The following is a 22936-nucleotide window of genomic DNA, read 5'->3' on the forward strand; positions in this document are numbered from 1 at the left end:
TTTTTTTTTTTTTTTTTTTTTTTTTTTTTTTTTTTTTGCACCTGGAACCTTCATCTAAGGTAAAGATTGTGCTTGAGCTGCTGAAATCCCCAACTGACAGTGAGGTCACTGAGTCAGTATACAGGTTTTTTAAAAAATTATTTTTGAATGTGTGACTTAGAAAAGAATTACTTGTGTGTGACAACTTAACCTTAGCTCTGGGTTGACCCTGGCACTGGATTAGTTTCTGGTCCTGACATGTAACCATGGAACAGTGAGAAATTTAGGCAGATTCTTCTTGAGACCAGGCTCCAAAAATATTTGAAAATTAAGATGAGATCAACTGTTTGAAAAAAAGAGGAGAAAATTGGGTTTTGAATTTTCAGTGAAAATTGGCAGACTCCCCACTTTGATCTGCAGAAACTGACTTTTGCTAAGCTTCAGAATTTACCTCAGGTATGTCAACCATGAGTCAAGGTTGAGAATCCTAAGATTTGGTTTACTCTTAAGGAAAGTCCTTCCTATTCAGCAGTCTTGCTCAGATGGAACTCCAATTGTAATCAATTGAATCAAGATGGTTATGGTAATTAAGAATATGTTTATGTACCCTGAATCATGTAAATACTTGAGCTTTCTCTAAAAATGAGTAGGAGACTATCTGGAGAAAGAATTTACCTCCTGTGAGAGGTTTGGCTGCCTTGTCTCAATTTTTAGTCAGTTCTTCATTTTATCCAGACTGTCCACATTGCCCTCCCTGGAAGTCTGGGCCCACCCAATGGGCCCCTGTGCCTGCTGTCCCTCTTTAGCCCACAATTAATTGCCAGCACATTCTTTCTTCTTCATCTTCTTTTTTGGTATTTGACATGAGCTCAAATTGCTGAGAAAGGTGACAACTGTGAAATGAAGACAGGGCTTGGAGACACCTTAAAAAATACATGCAAAGGCCACTAAATGACAAGAGCAGACTGCCAGGCTCTTTCAAAACATCACCATGTCTGTTGACTTTCCATTCCTTGTCCACAGCACAAAATTGGAGGTCAAAGAATCATAGGAGTTAGAGATGGAAAAGACATTTGGGGTCAGCCAGTTCATCCCTCCGCCTTCTCCTGCCCCTGATTCCAAATCATTCCTTACATTATATTTTCTCCCCCAGCTCTTGTACAGTTTTCACCGTCTTCACTCAACCCTAGCTGTCACCTTTGGGGAATGATGCTGGAGGTTCTCTCTAGTTTCTCCTCGGCAAAGAGAGATATTGCCTGTGCCCCCAGTTGACATCCATGAACTTCTTTGTTGGTGGTCCCAGCTGAGAGGCTGAAGGATAATTGGATGTCTCCTGTTGCCTGGTGATGGGGCGTTTTTAGACAGAATTGAAGAGGATTTAGTGTGTGATGATATTGGGCAAGGGCTGAGGTGTAGGGTAGCCATTGATGAATTTGTTCCTAGACTTTTGTTGTTCAAGTCTCTTGACCTATAGGGGGATTCTTATTTGTATGAAGTGTGTGGTATTGGGACAGGTGGGCAGAGATAGGAAATTACAGTGAATAGGAGTTTGATAGGAACCCTAACTTGGAGATTGGTAGATTAAACAAACAAATAAGAAATACTGATTTTGCGAGGTAGTAGATGATTGTTTTAATACTTACATGTTAGGGGAGAAATAGAATGGTGGTTACTGTACAGAAGCTTCAGTTTAGAGTCATATTGAGGAGAACAGATGGGCCGGAAGCAAGTATTTTGGATTAGGGTACGCTGTTGCTTTTGTGGTCTCCCCTTGCTTTAAGAAAGCAGAGAAATAGAAGTCTTATGCTCACTGGCTATATGAGTTGGAAGAGGGAATGGTCATTTTTAGAGGCAGCTTTGGAGGGATACCCCAGCTCCCCGTCTTTTCCAGCAGCTGTTGGGAGCAGTCCGAAGGGGGTATTGTATTTCTTCTGGTAACTCTGCCAAGAATGAGAGGAAATCCACAATCTGTGGGTTTTGTAGGGGGGATGAGGATGGGGTGGCAGGTGATGGGACAGGGAAATTAAATTGTTTTATAGTAAATATGTTGAGATACTTTTCCTGGAAAGCTGTTTCCCTGAAAGGAATGATATTTCCCCTGCTCACTAACCCTGTAATGAGTTCATTCTCCTTAAAGAAAGGGAAATAGTCTTTGAATACTTCTTTTTCTTTTTTCCCTGTAGTTCCAGCTTTGACCTCCCATGTTTCTTTGAGTTTTCCTTTAGAAAGTCTACGTCAAAAAGTTGAATCAAGGTTCAGATATGGGTGGTATGTGTTTTTGTCCCCTCCAGAAGTGAGTTGCTAAGGGAGAACTTCATCCCTTATCTTGCATGCAGTTTGACTTTATCGTAATGGCCTAGAAGCTGGATATGTAAAAACTTTCTGGGTGATGTCTGGTTCATATTCTCCTCATCCCTTCATTCAGGCTGGAAGGGCATCAGGGATTTTGAAGTCTGGTCACTTGGGTTGAGAACCTGTTTTGATGATTAATATAGAACACAGTTTCGTGATTAAAAACAATAAAAAACAACCCTGGGAAGCAAAGCAGTATAATTATTTCTCACATATCAGATGAGGAGTCTAGGGAAAAATCATTTTGAAGGTATGAGAACAAAGTTTACCTCTTAGTCTGCTAGTGCCTAATTCATGACTCACTTAGAGGAAGGCCTGTTCACCGCTCCCTGCCCCCCCAAAATTGGCATCTTTCTTGCCATTGTTCATTTTTAGAAAGTACCAGATCAGTCTTTCCAAAAGTTGTATTGTGGGATTCTTGAAAAACTAATTCTGTAATCAAATGAGTGGGGGAAAATGCTATGCGCCACATTCCCTTTCTTAGGGATCACAATGTCCATTGGGGATTAAAGGCACTGGCAAGTCCTGTGATAGAGGGACCTGTTTGATTTTGTTTCAGCCAGCATTGTGCAAAATGTTTTGACCATGAAATTCTCTTTTTCACTGCTAAATATCTCTTTAACATCTTGCAGAACACACATACTGGTCAAGTGCCGTGCAAATACAGAGCCTAACCAAAGCCAGGAGGAAAAGGATGTGAACACAGCCAAGTTCTGAATTTAAGCTCATGCATATAAAGGACCAGGGTTATGCTCAGTGCTTCTGAAACTGTTTAGACATCTTCGACATGTGGGTGCCATGTTAAGATACTTTATCTGCTCAGATTTCTTCCCTTGAGCTTCTCTAGAATAAGAATTTGGAGACTTTGGTTGAATTCTTGAAGATGTGGTATGTTATACATTTTAAGGAAGGGCCTTTGGAGCTACAGGTATTGTTCAAAGTGTGACTTATCAAATGGAGAACGATGTTTTTGGAAACTCTTGCTTGAGCAGTTCCTAAGCAATGTCTATCAAAATACCTATTTTGCTAGGACCATGGTTCTCCCTTTTTGTGTTAAAGACATAGTTTTGTATGATGTTAGAATTTTTGATAGTACATTAAAGGATTAAAGGTGAATGTCATTTTTTTTTTAGAAGCAAGTTTCAGAAAATTGAAAAACCTGTTCACGATTATTTATACTATTTACTTGTTCACCCCCTGGTGTGTTACTGTTTGAACAGTATTGTTTGCAGCCCTGACCTTGTTCTCTTATATCCTTTGAGGTAAAGTTCATATATGTTCCTCTGAACATGCAATCTTTATTTTATTTTCAGCAAATTGTATCATGGGCAATATTTCGGCTTAATGTCTGATAGAAATCCCTGTAAAAGTGTGGATTGTTAGTTGAACAAAAATAAATTCTATATATTGTTTAAAATTTGGTGGTGCACTTATTCAGGGTTACTGCTATATCACTTGTCTGCCCAGTGATGGTTGAGAGCCACTTTTAGAAGCACAAAGTGGTTTAAGACTTGATCCTGTGGAATTTATGACTAAATTAGACAAAAAAGATGATGTATAGCTGTGAAAAGCTAGCAATGCCTAGGTGTATGGTAGGTTCCCTCTCACAGTTCAGATGTCATGTTTGGAAGAGTCACAGAAGTAGAGGCTTTATCTAGATTTTAAAGAATGGATGAATTTGACTAGTCCCCAGAAGTAGCAGTCAGGGGCAAAGGTAGGCTGGGGCTGGCAATATCGGTGAAAGTGTGGGTGTGTGAATGGACGTGGAAGAGATTGGCTTGGTGGGAGTCCAGTTGCATAGTGTGAAGCATGAAAAGTGAGTTGAATGGGTAAAGTGGGTTGACAGTTGGGGGTCTTTCAAGGGAGCTGTGGGTCAGTTCAGTCAGCTCCATGCCCTCTTTGTGCATGGTCTTGTCCTCATGCTGGCATGTTTCCTACAGTCTCCCTTCACTCTGAATTTTGGGGCTATTCTCTGTTCCTTGGTCAAAAGGATAAGCAATTTAACATGATATAAAGATTTTTGATTAATTTTTTTGAACCTTAATTATAAACCTCTGCTACTGAAGCTATTGGAAGATTCAGGCTAATGCAAGTATAAATGAAAAGTTAGAAGGTTCTTATCTTTGACTGCTTAAATACTTTACACTAAAGCCAAGTTGTTAGCATTGATAGAACTGGTGAGAATAGGCAATCTGGGGAAAAATCTGGAGAGAAAGAAGATAAGAGAAATCAAGATATAGTGTTAATTTAAAATTCCAAGCCCCAAGGCCCGGGTGCTGTAGCTCATGCCTGTAATCCCAACACTTTGGGAGGCCGAGGCAGGTGGATCATTTGAGGTCTGAAGTTCAAGACCAGCCTGACCAACATGGTGTAACCCCATCTCTATTAAACATACAAAAATTAGCTGGGTAGTAATGGCATGTGCCCGTAATCCCAACTACTTGGGAGGCTGAGGCAGGAGAATCACTTGAGTCTGGGAGGTAGAGGTTGCAGTGAGCCCAGATTGCACTACTGCACTACAGTCTGGGTGACACAGTGAGACCCTGTCTCAAAAAAAAATAAATTAATTAAAATAAAATAAAATTCCAAACCCCAAGCATTGTATGTAACCCTTGGCCCAGTGCCCCTTGATATGGCCTTGTTCTACACTTGGAGACACTTTCCTTTCCTAAGTTTACGTCCAAATCAGCAGGATGTTATGCTTATGGAAATCATGCCATCCATGCAGTTGGTCAGCATTGGTAGCTTCCAGGGGAATCAAGCTGCGAGATGGGACAGAGAGGGAAATTGATCTGTGTTCCAGGAGTTTTCTGATCTCAGAGATATGTAGTTTGAGACCTCTTCGATATACCTACACTTCCCCTTCCTTCCCCCCAGCCATTTTTCTTCAGACTAGGTTTATTTATTTGCTTTTGGTTTTGGGTGTGAACAAGGAGAGGGGAAATGAAAGGTCATTCTAGATAACTGCCTAGATTAATTTCTGTCCCTCTGGACTCACTTGCCAAGATTTTAAGGGGCCAGATAGCTTACTGTGGGTGCATGTTGTATTGTTTTTGTTTAAAATAGGTCATATGCCCAGGAATGCAAACTCTGATGGTTACTAAGTGCCGGAAAGCTGACAGGGAGGGGCCTAGTGGAAAATGAGCCTGAGGCAAGAGAAGGAGGGCTGGGAAAATGGCAGTTCAGCCAGGCCCACGGGGCCAGGTCCTCTGTGCGTTAACATCCACGGAGAGATTTATTTACAGGGCACTAATCATTTTTTTGAGAGGAGCACCCTCACTTTACATTAGTAACCATATGGAGAAATGGCTGGCCAGAGGCCGCTTCAAGGATGGGAGCAAGGGTCCCTGGTGAATTCCAAGGGGCACCTACTTCTGTCTTCTCAGGTACTTTTCTTCTGCTGCCTTGTTCTACTGACCCCCTTTGACTGGCAGTGACACATTCCCATAGGGATGGAGGGATACCTGTTTTCAGAGAAAGGAGATATTTAAAAAATTTCTTTGGATTTTTCAGGTCCTGAAACCAATGAAGATATAGATATGATTTGGCCAACAGTTAGGAAAACTGTAACCATTCAAGATGGTTAGACAAAAGATATGAAAAAGCTGAGTTGTTAAATTGTTTTTAACAAAGTAGAGCTTTTCAAGTCAAAGCCAAATTGAATTTTTTTTTTCAAAGTCTAAATTTGAAGGACTACAGCCAAGTATTTTGATTATGATATTCATCTTGGGAGAGGATGCCTGCACCTGCTGTTTGGTAGCAGCTTCTAAAGTTCAACTTTGAAAGTTTCTTGGTGCTATGATCAAACCCTCAGGAGAGTGTTTTGACCCCTAGTAAAGTGTCACATGGCAGTTAAGTGACCAGGGAGATGAGAGAAGTGCTGTCCTTATTCCAATTCAGGAAATATATTCATTCTTTTGCTTTTGTTTTCTTCCTGCTATGATCCAGAATATTCCTTTTTTAGTTTCATCACTACTCATTAATTTTAGACCTAATTCAAGAGAAGAGACATAACTGTAAACAGTTTCTTCCTTTATATCTGGGAGGGATTTGCAGATAAGAGTAGACAGGAAGTTTTTTTTTTTTTTTTTTTTTGGTTAGATTTCAGTTCCTTTGGCCCATCCTGTTAAGTATCTTTAACTGTCCTCAGTAGTAGTCTGGTAGTGTAGGTGGCTCTATAGTGATTTAAAACCAGGGACTACATTGACCCAATAGAATAATTCAGTAAAAGATTTTAGCCTTAACATGTGTATAGCCAAGTCCTAATTGTTCAGCCTGAAAGATAAAAAAGTTTGATATTGGAGGAATAATTTCTAATAGTTATAACTAAACTAGTTAGAAGAAAAACGAATGATTATTAGAGTCACATTAGTGTCGACATCATTAATGGATATTATCTGCTACTTATACTTATGTAAAGATAATTAACTTTTTTGTAGTGATTTATGACATATGCTGTACTTCGTTTTAGGTGTCATTTTTGAAAACAATTGTATGAAATATTATCCTCATTTTATAGGTGAAGAAATGGATAATTAGAGAAGTTAGTTACCTGGGTTGTATAATTAGTAGGTGGTAGAATTGGGATATAGATCCCAGTTTCCTGAGCCTGCCTTCTGTGCTTTTTCAATTTTATTTAATCTGCTCTTTAGTTAAAGGTAAATAGGAAGACATAACCATCAACAATTATGTGATATATTTTCAACAATTGATCACTTAATAAAACACCATCTATTAACATCTTTAGACCTGTTATTATTTTTATTACTTTTTGAGACGGAGTTTTGCTCCTGTCACCCAGGCTGGAATGAAATGGTGTAATCTCGGCTCACTGCAACCTCTGCCTCCCAGGTTCAAGTGATTCTCCTGCCTCAGCCTCCCAAGTAGCTGGGATTACAGACGCCCACCACAACACCTGCCTAATTTTTGCATTTTTCGTAGAGACAGGGTTTTACCATGTTGGCCAGACTGGTCTCGAACTCCTGATGTCAGGTGATCCACTCTCCTTGGCCTCCAAAAGTGCTGGGATTACAGTTGTGAGCCACGGCGCCTGGCCTCAACCTGTTATTTATGGAGGCATAATTTTATGTAGTCTCCCCACCTCTACCTTTGTAAATTTAACTTTGTTTTAAAAATACCATTACTTGCTATAGTTGTTGCCAAAATGTTTTGCAATCCTCACGTTTGTCATTTCTAGTGGCAGTATATTCCATTGCATTAGTATACTATTCTCCCCCACAGACAGACCTTCGGGCTGTTTCCAGATTTTAGCTCTAATATATAGCTGCAGCTATAAATATCTTTGTAAAATTTTTTCTTTTGAATTATTTCTTCGTGATAAAGTGCTCAAAGTAGAAATGCTAGATCATAAGCTGTCATTTAATGACTTTTGTCTTAACAGAATTCCTTTCTGAAAGACTGTACCAGCTGAATGTGCTGTAAGCAACATGTAACCAAATCCATACTCTTCTATCAAATTAAAGCTAGTGTTAGTTTTTTCTACTTAATAGATGTGGGGTGGTACTTTAAAAATTGTTTTAATGTACATACCTGTAAACTATTCTTGGGGGATGTTTCCTCCAGTGTTTTACCATGTGAACACTGTGACTGTCCTTTTCCTCTGTCAGACATGGATGATAGGGTATTGGAGACAGGGTGTTATCTTGAGAGATTTTTATCAGCTCCCTAAAAGTTTTAGAGATAAAACTTATGTTTATAGTGTTAGTTAAAATTTTTCCCCTACTCTGTTGCTTTTAATCTTTTTTCCCTTTATGTAGCATTTCAAATTTATAGCATTAAACTCAAATACTTTATAATTGATACATTTCTGTTGCTTCAATAGAATAATTTCTGTTATCCCCATTTCAATTGGGAAATTATCTCTGCTCGTCATTGAAATATGTATATATCTTGTTTTTTTCTAGTTAAACTTTTAAATTCACCCTCATATTTTGGAATTTATTATATTGTGGTATGAGATGGCAATCTAAATCAGTTTTTTTCTCTATTGATATTCAACAAGTTTTGTCAACAGCATTTATTATTACTATTTTAATGAGTATTTGAATATTACTCAGCCATAAAAAGGAATGACATAACTTGGATGGAATTGGAGGCCATTATCCTAAATGAAGTAATGCAGGAGTGAAAACCAAATACTGCATGTTCTCACTTATAAGTGAGAGCTAAGGCATGGGTACACACAGGCATACAGAGTGGTGTAATGGACATTGCAGATTCAGAAGGGAGGAAGGTGGGAGGGGGGTGAGTGATAGAAAAATTACCTACTGGGTACAAAACATACGCTACTTAGGTGACTAGTATACTAAAAGTCCAGACTTCATCATTATACAATTCATCCATGTAACCAAAACCACTTGTACCCCTAAAGCTACTGAAATTAAAAAATTTTAAAAAAGAAAATTAGAAAATGTGTAAAACATAAAGGAGAAAATAAAACACCCAAAGTTGACTACCCACAGTTAACTATGGGTATTTTATTTTATCCTTCCAGTGTTCTTTCTAGCCACTCATATTCTTATTCCCTCTCTCCTTTCTTTCTAATAAAGTCAACGTGCTATACAAACCTAATAGCACTAATTAAAGTGATTTTTTCCTTAGTTTACAATTTTCTGTTTATTATCTATTAAATTCATATCAGTTTGGGCCATTTCTTGCTTTCTTTTTTTAAAATCAAAGTCAGTTGCTTATTGCTTATTTCCAATTGAAAAGAATATACTTCCTAGGAATATACTTTCTAGAAATATAAGAAATATAATTGCTCTTTATCAGCACTTATTGATATGCGTAAGGCATTGGGCAAATGAAAACAGTGCCTGGCATATTGTAAACACCACATTAAATGTTGGTTAAATAAATTGCAATTGGAATAATGATCCAGAGAGATTTATAACATTCTATATCATTTAAAAATAGTATTCAGTTGGCCAGGTGTGGTGGCTCATGCCTGTAATCCCAGTACTTTGGGAGGCCAAGGCAAGAGGATTGCTTGAGGCCAGGTGTTGGAGACCAGCCTGGGCAACATGCATATATACTTATCTACAGTGAATACATAGTTGTCTCTAGAGAGGGAGAGTCTTGGCTAGGGGTTTCGAGAAAGACTCACTTTTGCATTGTTAACCTTTCATACTATCTGTGTGTTTTTTTAAATCCTGTGCATTTATTACTTTATTAACCAAAAATAATTATTCTATACAAATAAATAAATGAAATAACACCAGGAGGCAGAGTGTTATTTAGCTAAAAATGAAGTAGGTATCTTCTCTCTGCCTGCCAAAACCATTCTTTCTAAGCTGTGTCCGTTAGAATCTTGAAAGCCGGACTTGTTTGCTGGCTTTTAGTAAAATGTGGTAAATGTGAAGAGGCTGGAAGAAATGAGTGTATCTCTCCCTGGCCAGCAAATTTCCAGGCAGACATGGCAGTTATCACTCTGTGTCCCAAGCAGTGTACCTTGTATGGGCAGTGAGGCAAGCCTAAGGAGACACAGGAGATATATGGGAGCCTAAAATGGAATTTTCAAATTCTTGCTCATGATTTCAAAATTCTCTTCAAAGGTATACTCTCTAAGGGACTTAGAGCTCTTCTCCCTATTGCCTATTAACCCATCCCCAAACAGTGCCATTCCTGTTGCTTGTGTGCTGTCTTACTGCTGTTAACTCAGCTCACCCAGAAAGTACTGTTGACACTCGCCCTCCAATGTTTTGAAGAATTTAAAACTCATAGAAAAGTTGAATGAATTGTACCATGAACATTCATATATGCACCATCTAGGTTCTACAATTAATATTTGGCTGTATTTGCTTTATCATGCATTTCAAAATAAGTTACAGATATCAGTACATTTATCCCTAAAGGCTTCAATGTGCATGCATATCATTGACTAGATTATATTAGTTTATGGGTTTTTTTAAAGAAAAATATATATACAGTGAATTTATATTTGAGTGAGCTGCACAAATCTTGTGTATCATTTGATGTATTTCTTTTCTCTTTTTTTTTTTTAGAGAGGGAATCTTATTCTGTTCCCTAGGCTGGAGTGCAGTGGTGGAACTACTGCTCACTGTAACCTCAATTTCCTGGGCTCAAGTGATCCTCCCATCTTGGCCTCCCAAAGTGTTGCGATTACAGTTGTGAGCCACCACATCCTGCACATTTGGTCCATTTCTCACAAATGCATATACACTTGTATAACCCAAACCCCCTCAAGACTTAAATATAGAATATTACCTCAGAAAGTTTCCAAATGTTCTTTGCTAGTCAGTCTCCATCCCTACCCTGGTGGTAATAATTGTTCTGATTTTTTTCACCATAGGTTAGTTGTCTCTCTTCTCAAGCTTTATGTAAATGAAATCATACACTATGATCTCTTTTGTGTAAAATTTATTTCATTCAACATAATGTTTCTGTGATTCATCCACATTACGATGTGTATCAGTACTTCTTTTCTTTTTTTGCTAAGTAGTATTCCATTATATGAACCTACCCTAGTGTGTTTATCCACTTTCCTGTTGATGGATGCCTGGGCTGTTTACCACTTTTGGCTATTACTAAAACTCCTATGAACATTCTTGTGCAAGTGTTTTTGTTTCTCTAAAGTTATTGCTAGTTCATAGAGTACATAATATGTTTAGATTTATAATAAACTGCCAGACCTTTTCCCAAAATGGCTGTACCATTTTGCTTTCCCACCAACAATGTAGGAGAGTTTCTTATTGGTCTTCCAAAAATATATAAACAAATACAGAGAGGACTTCCTCATCAGGGTACAAACTCCTATCAGATATACATTCTGTGAATCTTTTCTCCCAGATGACGGCTTGTGTATTAATTTTGGTGAACAGAGGTTTTGGATTTGATGAAGTCTGATTTATTGGATTTTTTTGTCTGTTATTGCTTTCTGTGTCCTAAGAAATCTATGTCTGCCTTCGTAGTCAAAGAGATGTTTTCATTTGTTTTCTTCTGACAGCTTTATAGTTTTAGATTTTAAGTTTATGACCTGTTTTGAATTACTTTTCCTGTATGGTGTGAGGTAGGGGTCAGGGTTCATTTCATTTTTTTTTTTCCTCCCAATCTGGACCATCCAGGGGTTCCAGGATTGTCATCCATTCTCCATTAGATTGCTTTGGCATCACTGTGGACATTTTTAATAGTTTAAAGGACAGGCTTTTCTCCTTGGCTTTTTTAGTTCGTCAAGTATGGAGAGAGAACAGTTACTCCTTCCTGGTCTCCTAACTCTTTACTTGTATTCTGGATGCTCCTGAATCCTGACTCAGTAAGCCCATGGAGTTTTCTGTGGTTGGCAATAAGTTGTAGTGATTGGATTATTTGTTCTCTCTGGACATAGGATGACCAGTGTCCCAGTGAAGGAACGGGTGAAGGTGTCTCAGAACTGGAGACTGGGGCGCTGCCGAGAGGCGATTCTGCTGAAGTGGAGATGCAGGCAAGTAGCCTCTTGACTTTTTTAAAGCTACTTGGGACATAAAAGCATAATGGAAAGTAAAAAATCTGGTCCTACATAGAGGCTAATGGGGCTATCTTGGGTGGGGTGGCACTGGTGAGCCTTTGAGTACCACAAAGAGGGCATCAGAAGGACAACTTTTTTCACATTTAAAGAAGGGAATACAAGAAATGTACGTTAACAAATGACTTTTTTTATGATTATAAAGAAATCAATGCTTATTTTAGAAATGTGAAGAAAAAGAAAGTTCTAAAGAAGAAAATAAAACTAACCTGTAACTCCACCACTCAAAGGTAACCTCTGTTAACTTATGCCATCAAAGGAAATAAATGAAATCAAGGTTTCAATTAATATTATTTTACAAATATTTTTCTTTAAATCTTCTACTCTATGGAGTTACTTCTTCATTCTTGGCTTCCGTGAGTCCTCTCCCGTACTTTATTAAAAGGCAGGGTAGGATCTAAAGGTTTGGATACATATGTTACAGGAGTTAGAGCTTAGAACAAGTATAAGGAAATTTAGAAAATGCCTGTGGCACTGCTAATGCCACCGATTTTTGGGCTTCATTGATGCTAAATGATTTCATAGTTATTATTTGACTCCCTACCAAAAAATTGCTCCTTGTTGATTGGTTGCAATGGATAAGGAACATCATGATTCCACGTTCTGGAGTGACCTATACCTGTGCTGAAGACACAGGCAGGCCTCTTCATCTGATGAACCTTTCTTGCTTGCTTGTGTCCAGTTTCCACTGGTTTCACTGGCATCAGATGCTGTGAATAATGTGGTATTGGGTAGTGGTTGTGGTGATGGTAAAGAAACTACAGGAGAGAAAGACGGATTTTTATGATGAAGGACTTTACCCTCTGCTTCCCACATTGCCTTTTGGGGCTAGTTTCAAGCAGTTTGGCAAATAAACACACAGAACGGTTACCAGGCTGCCCTGGGATTCTCCACTGTTCACCTGGCATGAACCTGGTTTCTTGTCCTAGGCAAATGGCTGTTTACCAGATGGCTCTAAACACAAAAATTCCCACCCTCTCTGTTTGCTGCCTACTTGAGTGTGCCACACACTCACGTAAGGGGATATTCAAGAGGAATGTGGATAATGAGTGAGAAAGCAGGCATCTGTACACACTCTACACATGCTCCATGTAATATATGCACACACTTGTAAAAACCTCATGAGCAGAAACTCAGTTACTACAAAGTCTAAGCTGCATTTAATGGCCCGTCAAGTCAATTTGCAGAACTTTTCCACATTCCCATGACGCTTGTATTGAGTCTGGGGAAGAAACACAGCCTAGTTTGCTCAGACAGGCTTGGCAATAGGAGATGGTGGCTGTTCTTGGGGATGAATCAGCTGTCCCTGTGCTTTTCTTGGGACCTGGTAACTCTAGGACCCCTATGTAGAATAGGACAGGTGGGATGTCCACCTTGGGAAAGGGACTTAGTTTCCACCAGAGAGCCTAGTCTTCTTTCTTCTTAAGGCTCATTCCCTGCCGCAGGACTTGTCTGTGCCTTCTAGCCTTTCTTCCTCCTGTAAGATTGCAGAGGGAATCTTTAACTATTTGTGGATTTCTCTTATCAGTTGCCTGTGAGAGCTGACTTTCTCTGTAGCCCCTGAACTGTAGCAGAATGCTCTGGGGCTGTGTTTTTCCATTGCCACACTTACCCTCTAATACAGAAATGTAGATATCCTTGTGAGGATCTAGATATCTAATCAGTACATTAGCATCCTTTCCTAAATGGCTTCATTCCTTTCACTTAAAAATGGCCCCTTAGCTCTAAAAGAATAAGGGAATGGGGCTTCCCAGGTTTATTCTTCTCTTTTCTCCATCATACCTTAACTGATATATTGCGGAAGAGGTATGTATGGGAATCCTAGAACCTTGAAACTTCCCACTTATACTTCAAATTGATGAGGATGCCGAATGAAAGAAAGTTATTTCACCTGGCTAGAAGATTTCTTTTCTTTTTTCTTTTTGAGACAGAGTCTCCCTCTGTCACCCAGGCTGGAGTACAGTGGCACGATCTCGGCTCACTGCAACCTCCGCCTCCCGGGTTCAAGCGATTCTTCTGCCTCAGCCTCTAGAGTAGCTGGGATTACAGGCGTGCACCACCATGCTCGGCTAATTTTGTATTTTTAGTAGAGATGGAGTTTCACCATGTTGGTCAGGCTGGTCTTGAACTCCTGACCTCAGGTGATCCACCTGCCTTGGCCTCCCAAAGTGCTAGGATTACAGGTGTGAGCCACTGTGCCCGGCCGAAGATTTCTTTTTTACCCTTCTCACCCCTTGACCATTGAATTTTGTAAGCTCTGCCTACCCATGAGAAGTCCAGGTAGCCAGTGATTGAAATATTAAATATTCTCCAATTAAAAGTGGTATTTAGTTGATCTTTTAATTTTGAGTCTCTTTTAGAAAGTCCAAGGAAGATTAGATCACCACAAAGTTCAGTTACTCTAGTTTTCTGAGGATAGCTGAGGGGTAGGTAATTTTGAAGGAGGGTATCAAGTATAGATAATAAGTCTTGTTATCCTTGCTAAGTTAGGGATTGGTCAGCCTCTTCAAAGATTGGAGTTGAGTTTTCATACTGTTATCTTGATGACTTAAATTTTATTTTCCATCATTTCAGTCAGATGCCCTGGATGCAGCTGGAGGATGATTCTCTGTACATATCCCAGGCTAATTTCGTCCTGGCCTACCAGTTCCGTCCAGATGGTGCCAGCTTGAACCGTCGGCCTCTGGGAGTCTTTGCTGGGCATGATGAGGACGTTTGCCACTTTGTTCTGGCCAACTCGCATATTATCAGTGCAGGAGGGTAAGTGCTGCAGGTGTCTCCTTCCACCCTTTTCCATCTTATTTTTCGGGGACATTCTGCCTGTCTCTGACTTTTCTGTCTTAACTCCAAAGGGATGAGGAGGGAGACAAGAGGGTTTTCCACTTAAAGCAGAGAGATTTTACTAAAAGGAGTTAATAGGGTTAGCTGGAGAAGGAAAACAGGAAGAGCTTCTAATGAAAAGTGAAGCTGGTTTTGATATTCTCCAGGGGAAAACATATTTTGTCTCTCAGCTCTGTTCAGCGTCAGGTGTGCTGAAGAAGTAGATGTATCTAGAAAGTCAGCACCTTACTGGGCTGAATTGCCTAATGCTTAGCAAATTTGGATGTCACTGGAGACTTAGGCTGTTTCTGGAGAGTTGTTCTCTTCCTACAGAAAGAATAATTGGTTCTTGGGGATCGGCTCCTTATTTTTCTCCTAGAGATGGGAAGATTGGCGTTCATAAGATTCACAGCACCTTCACTGTCAAGTACTCGGCTCATGAACAGGAGGTGAACTGTGTGGACTGCAAAGGAGGCATCATTGTGAGTGGCTCCAGGGACAGGACGGCCAAGGTGAGGTGGTCTCCCCGTTACATACTATTACTCCCTCCTGTCTATAGGGAGTGGGGTGGATAGAGCCCCGAGTCCCAGGATTGGCTGAGAGTATCGGCTGGGGGCGGGGGGAGGAAAACGACACAATAAAGGACTCACTTATGTGCCTCTGGCATGCAGCTTGCCATGCCAGGCGTTGTCCCTGCCAACTGGACTGGGAAAGGAGTGGACAGTGGCTGGGAAGGTTGCCACTCACTTGCAATGTGGCGTGAACTCAAAAACAGAGGACCTGGCAGCCTTTCCTCCCTGAGTTGCGTTTCCTCAAGTTTGTGGGTTGAGTTCTGACCCTAATATTTTATTTTAAAATCTCCCTCCTTATTGCCTGCTCTCTGTTTAGGGAGGTTAATTTTTCACCACCTTGTTTATAAGCAATCAAGCTGATAATTAAAATGTGTTTTCACTGCTTCTCTGGAGAGTCATGTGGTCAGTAAGCGGTAGAGACTATGAGAGAGGGGTGTTGTTTGTTGCATCTTTGCCAAATTGCCCTGTCCACAGATATCCACCAAAGCAAAGCATAAAAGAAAGTGAGGCTGATAAATAGCATGATCCTGACTTCATGGATTCATCCACATCTGGGTCAAATAGGCTCCCACCTGTGAGACAGAGAAGTCTTTCTCCAGGCATGTGCCCAACAGCCGTAGCCAGGGCCTACACAGGCCTGGTCCTTTAGGGTTGCTGTGGGAACTTCGCCGACAATTCAGTTGGTGATACAGGAGGCCCAATAGTGTCTTGTTACGTGTTTCCTAGCATCTAGGTTCCATAGTGCTAACAGGAACAAAATGCTTGCTGGTATGTCAGCAAATGGGCCTCAAAAACACATAGGGAGAGGACTCAGGAGAGGGAAATTGCAATCTTTACTCAGTAACTTCTCTGACTGCATGTACCCTCTGGTGATTACACCTCCATATAGAAATATTGCTAATTTATGTAAAAAGAAGGGCTAAATATGTTCTCTTCTTTTTATGGAAGTTTCTCCTCCCTTTACTATTTTCTGCCTTACTTTGTACTCCGTCAGAGAGAATGCACACCAGCACAGGAAGCTTGAGAAAAATCCAGCATATCTTTTGAACCAACATGGAAACTGAATTTCCTGTCACTTGCTTCCTATTACCCTACTTCCTACTTACTTCAGGCTTCTGATTGGTCACTGTCCTTGTACCATTCCCTGAAAAGATCCAGACCTAAACGTGTTATACTGCTCAAAAGTCAGTTTGCATAGAAACCTTTTGTGGCATGTGTGACCTAGGTATTCCTGTCTTATTCTAGCCATCTTCCTGTCATGGCTTCAGGCTTCCCCCAGTTCCTCCTTTTCAGTGACACCTCTTTCTTCTATTCTCTGTGGTCTGACACCCAGAGCAGTATAAAACTAAGCTTTATAAACACAGATAGCAATCTAAGGGTGTGGATTGCTTACAGTTGAAGAATAATAGCAAGTTTATTTGAGGTATTGGGTTAGTTTCATGTTTGAGTACTAGTTTAGCCCTATTTAGTATCTTAGATTTTTAAAAAGATCTAAAATAAATGCTTCCTTCTAAAATTGTCACCACAGTCCATCTTAATCCTTCTGAGGATTTCTTTTAGGTCAGTGACAGAATTCTCTTCTCTGGTCCTGAAAGCTGGTCAGCTGGTTTGCAGCTCCCCTGTGACTTCTCTGCCAACTCTTCTTTCCTGGCTTTCCAGATGCTGGGTTTCCCTCCTTTCTATTGTTGTCTTTGCATCCAGCCCTTTGTTATCCTGAGCCATTTCTACATTACTGTTGTATTCAGTTTGTCTTTTATAACTGAAACATCATTTCTTTTCAGTGGCATCTGAAATTCTACAGCTGCTTCTCCAGGCTTCTAATACACCTGAACCTTCATAAGAATTTACAGTGATATTTGCCTGTAACCATCTATTTTTGGGGAGTTCCCCAAATATGTACTGTATTTTAGGAAAGAGATTTATTTTATGGGGTAAAGGGAAGTAAAACAATCTCTTGGCAAGACATCTGAGCTAGGGACTGTCCAAAGAACCCTCTTCCTTCCCCTCCCCACAATCTCAGTTTCAGGTTTTTTGCGGCTTAGCTTGGATTGTGTCTCTGGGCTTTAGTGGGGCCAGCCCCATCCTGAGATGCGAAAAGATGGTAGCTTATGTTCTTAATGAGCCTGGGCTGGTACTAACCATTCCTTCATTTCCTTCTTTATTTCTCTATTCTTTCTTACGAGTGCCTACTGTGTGTGAGGCTTGGTACAGAGGCACCTGGGCTCTTCAGAAGTAAGGAAGATACAGCCTCTTATCCTTAGGTTGAGAAGAGATGTGCGTACCTGGCCATGGAGCTGATTGGAAGTGGCTAGGACTGTGGAGTATAAAGCTCTAGGGAAAGAGCCAGAAAATTTAGAAGGTAGAGAGATCAGATCACATCTGGCTTAGAAGGGAAGATTTATTGTAATAAGAACCACCATTATTGTTTGCCTGATACCTGCCAAATACTATGCTGCTGTGCTAGATGCCTTATGCTTATCTCCACTTTTCCTCACTATAACTCTGAGATAGGCATCATTTCTCATTTGACAGATGAGGAAACGGAAGCTAAGAAGTTACTCCTAAGATCAAAGATAATAAGTAGCAACTAGGGTTCAAATCCAGATTGGTCAGATGCCAAAGCCTATGCATGCTTTTTTCTGCAATTGCAGGCTGCAGGGAATATTTTACCATTTAGGTTTCTCTTTTGTTTTAGGATTATTTTCTTTAGGATAGATTTTCATCAACAAAATTACTGAGTTAAAGGCTGTGATTATTTTAAAAGTCGTGATGCATATCACCAGTCTGCTTTTTAAAAGAACTGCATAAATGTCCACTCTCGGCCGGGCGCAGTGGCTTACACCTGTAATCCCAGCACTTTGAGAGGCCGAGGCAGGTGGATCACGAGGTCAGGAGATTGAGACCATCCTGGATAACATGGCAAAACGCCGTCTCTACTAAAAATACAAAAAAATTAGCTGGGCTTGGTGGCAGGCGCCTGTAGACCCAGCTACTCGGGATGCTGAGGCAGGAGAATGGCATGAACCCAGGAGGTGGAGTTTGCAGTGAGCCGAGATTGCGCCACTGCACTCCAGCCTGGGCGACAGAGTAAGACTCTCAAAAAAAAAAATCTCGAAAAAAAAAATAAAAAGACCACTCCCACTGAATCTTTTCCAGGGTTGGATCTGTTTTGAATTTGGCCATGGAGGGCAAAGATAGGATCAGCGTATTGTTGTCAACTCCTGTCCCTCAGGTACCAGGATGGAATCTCATGTTTCTGGAGGATAATGTGTTGCTGGGCCAAGCCAGGAGGGCCGCTTTCTTAAGATCATGCTCAGAATTGGTGGCAGGCTTCCTGAGCCGCTCCTGGAGACCAGGAACCTTGTTCTGTGGTTTGCAGAATCTAGGAATCCACCTTCCCTTTCCATGGAGGACATTAGTGAATTCAGGCCTAGGCCTTCCCCATAGATTTTGTAATCAGAATCTTTAGTGTTTCCTCATCCCCAAGAAAGAATCTGCCTCCCAGGGAGTTTGTGTCAGGGAAAAGGCAAAGCTCTCTTTTTAGCTGAGCTGCCTAAAAGAGTACATTGGAAATGTATCTAGTTATTGCCAAAGGGGACTGACTATAGAGTCCAAAGAGCAGGCCTGAATCATGGCACTCAGGAAAAGTTGTGGTGTTTACCTTTGTTTTCTGCTCCTCCTCATTTAGGATCTTGTTACATTTATTTTCTTTTCACTGTGTTGGGAAAAGTAACTCACACAATCATCCCATCCCCCACACCCATCATGCACACAAACTCTAAGAAACACTTTCTCCTTTTATAGGGAAGAGTTATCATGTGACCCTAAGAAGCCAGGATCACCCCTACTCCATCACCTACCCTTTACACTCAAGGAATGTTTCCTTTAAAGTTCTTCCATCTAAGGTCCTGCCTGAGTTTTGTATGTTCCCCTTATAGCACTGCTGGGACCTTAAGAGGTCACTGATCCATCTGGCTGCCTCTGGATCCCTCTGTTGCTGCTGTCTTGGGATAGCCCTGTATGTCTGAGGTTTCCTTTCTGTTTGGTTAGAGGCTTATGTCCCTGTGTGTGTCATCTAGGGTAGGGTGAGGTGAGGGGGGAGTCCTGTGCTTAATGGGAGATGCTGAGAGGGCTCTGTGAGTGTTGATTAGAGTTAAGCCCAGAGTGGCTGCTAATGTACATTCCTGACTGATAGGGACCAGATAATGTGCTCCAAGCAATATTTTTAACCTGTAGGAGATATGGAAGCTTAAAAGAGTTAAGCTTTTCTGCTACTTTTGGTGACACTAGGTGCTAAATTCCCTGCTGACGTGAATAGTTTTAGATCCTGGGCATTATCAACAAACAAACAACAACACACCACCTTCCCACTTGGAAGTCTTTCTTCTTCTTCCATTCTTTCCTTCCCTTGCATCTTTCTTTTTACTTCTCTCCCTGATTCTATTGCTGTCCCCCTATATTGTGCCTTGATCTTCTTCCCTCTCCCTACTTCTCCAAAGTAAAATCTTGGTGAGAGATAGGAGAAAGGAAAATCCACAAATACAGGAAAGCTGTCAAGAGAGGCAAGCCCCACCCACCCACTTCTTCTCAGTCAAGTCTCAGCTGAGGAATGTGGAACTTCTGATTCCCCAATATAAAGTTGGCTGGTAAGTAAGGGCTCTGAGTGGAAAAGAGGGGGGTTAGGATGGAGAGCTAGGCCCTATCTGCGGGGGTAGGTGAGCCAGAAGCTGCAGGGGCTCCTCTGCTGATACCTGAGCTCTGTGTGTGCAGGGCATAAAGGATTCCCCATTTCTCCACCTCCAACAGTCACCCCTGCCGGAGCACCTCTCCTCCCCACTGATCCCAGGCAATGCCAACGAGAGCATCTCTTCTCCCGTTTCTAGGTGTGGCCTTTGGCCTCAGGCCGGCTGGGGCAGTGCTTACACACCATCCAGACTGAAGACCGAGTCTGGTCCATTGCTATCAGCCCATTACTCAGGTAAGGGAGACATAGTTGGATGTAGTTTTGTCCTGTATAATAATGCTTTTATTTTACTAGATCAGGTGAGCTAGAAAATCTTCCTGTTGTGTATTCCAGGTTGCTTTGAGTCACTGTCTTGGAGATTTTTTAATCCTCCAGAGATTTGAGGTGTTTAAGTCACTTCATATATGAGTGGGATTGAGATAACCTTCTAAATGCGAATTTCCTAAGCATCTAACCTCAGAAATGTTAAAGAAAGCGTACTATATGAGAATATAACTAAGAATCCAGCTGTTAACCAGGAGTGTCCCTTCTGGAACAGTTGTCCTCTGGGGTCATTCCCAAAGCGGAGGCCTCTCACCACCCCTGGAAGGTGACAGCACCAGCCAACCTGCTCTTACAACTCACATGTCTGCTTTGCTCCCCTTGGAAAATGTCCTCTGGAGTATCCCTTATAGACTTAAATCATCAGGAGAGGCTTGGGGCCCAGATCCAGCTGGGTCCTCAAACAAAGACATGTATGTGAAGTAGTGACATTGATTATTATAGCAAAACTGTGAAATTTTGATGATGGCTTTACTGTACCCTTTGGCCTGATTGTTACTTCTCTTTTTTTATTATTATTTATTTTATTTTATATTTAGAAATGGGGTGTTTCTTTTTTTTTTTTTTGAGACGGAGTCTTGCTCTGTCACCCAGGCTGGAGTGCAGTGGCGCCATCTCGGCTCACTACAAGCTCCAGCTCCTGGGTTCATGCCATTCTCCTGCCTCAGCCTCCCAAGTAGCTGCGACTACAGGCGACCGCCACCACGCCCAGCTAATTTTTTGTATTTTTAATAGAGACAGAGTTTCACCATGTTAGCCAGGATGGTCTGGATCACCTGACCCTGTGATCCGCCCGCCTTGGCCTCCCAAAGTGCTGGGATTACAGGTGTGAGGCACTGCACCCGGCCCTAGAAATGGGGTGTTTTTTTTGTTGTTGTTGTTCTTTTTTGTTTGTTTGTTTGTTTGTTTTTGTTTAGTTTTGTTTTGTTTTTAGAAATGGGGTGTTTCTATATTGACCAGGCTGGTTTCGAACTCCTGGCCTCAGGTGATCCTCCCATCTTGGCCTCCCAAAGTGCATGCGCCACTGCACCTGGCCCTGACTGTTATGTCTCTAACCTTACCTATTGACAAGTGAGGTTTGCATCCCGACTTCTGCTTTCGAGGCTCTCTGGAACTGAGACAGAATCCCTCTCCTTCCCTGCAGGGTACATAGATTCTCCTGTACCTGTTCTATCACAACATTTTCCTAGGATCTTCGTCCACTTTCTTCACCCTACTCACATGGAAATGTGAAAGCTGTAGGGCTGCCACCCTCCAACACTAGGTTTAAGTCAGTCGCTTATTTTATAAGAGACTTGGTCCTGCCCACTTCGCTTAGGCCCTTCAGCTTCTTTCTCCTCACCCCATGGAGCCTGCACCCCTCCTCCTGCTCCCTTCTACAACTCCCTTTCAGATTTTTTTCTTTCTAAGAATTAGAGCCGATTAGCCATGTCATTAATTCTTCAATTTGACGGCTGATATAGCAGGACCTGAAACACATTGCTGACCCCAGAGAATGGAGACCCCATTCCTTAGCATATTGACGATGGGAGAAGTTAATTAAAATTCCACAGAGCAGAGGTGTCGGCTAACCTATAAACCTGTCGCTGTTCAAAACAAATCATTCTAGCAATCATAGGAAAGAGGGAAGGAAAGACCAGCAGGGAGTGGAGAGGCTAAGTGTGTGGGAGCGAAGAGTGGAAAATGGAGCCATTGAGCTTTGTCTCCTCCTCCGTTTCTTCCTAATGCTGCCCTTTTTAAAGCCAGTTAGCCAGACCTGGGCATCTGTAAGCTGAATAGAAGGAAAGTGCTATAGCCAGTGAGAAGTGACAAGTGTGCTGGTGACTTTGTCTTAATGGTTGCTTGTGGACTTCTGCTGGTTTGGGGTGACTAGAGTGGAGGTGGTGGTAGAGAGACGCTCTCAGGGCTGGAGATGGTCCATGTGCTTCCTGCATATGGATTGAAGCCAAAGAACACAAACAGGCTCTGCCCTGCATCCCTACCCCACATTTCTCTATTCCAGCCTCCTCTTCTGGAATGTGTTAGGCTACCTCTTAACAGAATAGGGCACAACAGCTATTGAAGATGGTGTCAATAAAAGAGGTTGAGGACAGAGTCTGCCCTCATCATTAAGAAACATTTAAGATTAGAGTAAACTGATTTTGGGTTTTTTGGTCACAACTTGGAGACTGGCTTTGGGGAAGGACCTAGCTTTCTAGCATTACTACTACTATATGACTGCCACTACTACTAGCAGCTAACATTTAGTAGTCAGTCATCTGCTCTGTGCCAGACCCTCTGCTAAGGCTTTGATGTGTCTCATCTTTGGTGAAGACCTAGGCCTTATGTTTTCTTCACATTCATCTTCAGGGTCTTCCTGTCCTCTTCTTGGCCCTGGGATGAATTTTTTTTTTTTTTGAGAGGGGTCTCACAGTGTTACCCAGGCTGGTCTTGAACTCCTGGGCTCAAGCCATCTTCCCACCTCAGCCTTGGGATGATTCTTTCACTCTGTCAGCTCCTGACCCACAGTTATTTAAGATGATCTTCCCCTGACTCCAGAAATGAGGTCTTGGAGTCTTTTAAAAAATAGTTTGTGTTTGAGATTCTGTCTTTACACTAGATGACCAG

General features: G+C 41.3%; 1 protein-coding gene across 4 annotated transcripts in view; it reads left to right on the forward strand.

Moving 5' to 3' along the window:
* FBXW4 (F-box and WD repeat domain containing 4) overlaps nucleotides 1-22936 on the forward strand; it is an 86313-nt gene that overhangs the window by 6407 nt on the left and 56970 nt on the right. For 3 of the 4 annotated variants that reach the window (XM_017851794.1, XM_017851795.1, XM_017851796.1), the window contains exons 2-5: nucleotides 11696-11791; nucleotides 14447-14632; nucleotides 15072-15204; nucleotides 20148-20242. In XM_017851794.1, the coding sequence (XP_017707283.1) occupies nucleotides 11696-11791; nucleotides 14447-14632; nucleotides 15072-15204; nucleotides 20148-20242 (510 nt within the window). Of the gene's footprint in view, nucleotides 1-2947; nucleotides 3121-11695; nucleotides 11792-14446; nucleotides 14633-15071; nucleotides 15205-20147; nucleotides 20243-22936 lie in introns of those variants that run through there. The other variant, XM_017851797.1, reaches the window with a different exon arrangement.

This window comes from Rhinopithecus bieti, unplaced genomic scaffold, assembly GCF_001698545.2.
Source record: "Rhinopithecus bieti isolate Rb0 unplaced genomic scaffold, ASM169854v2 scaffold_31787, whole genome shotgun sequence".
NCBI lineage: Eukaryota > Metazoa > Chordata > Mammalia > Primates > Cercopithecidae > Rhinopithecus > Rhinopithecus bieti.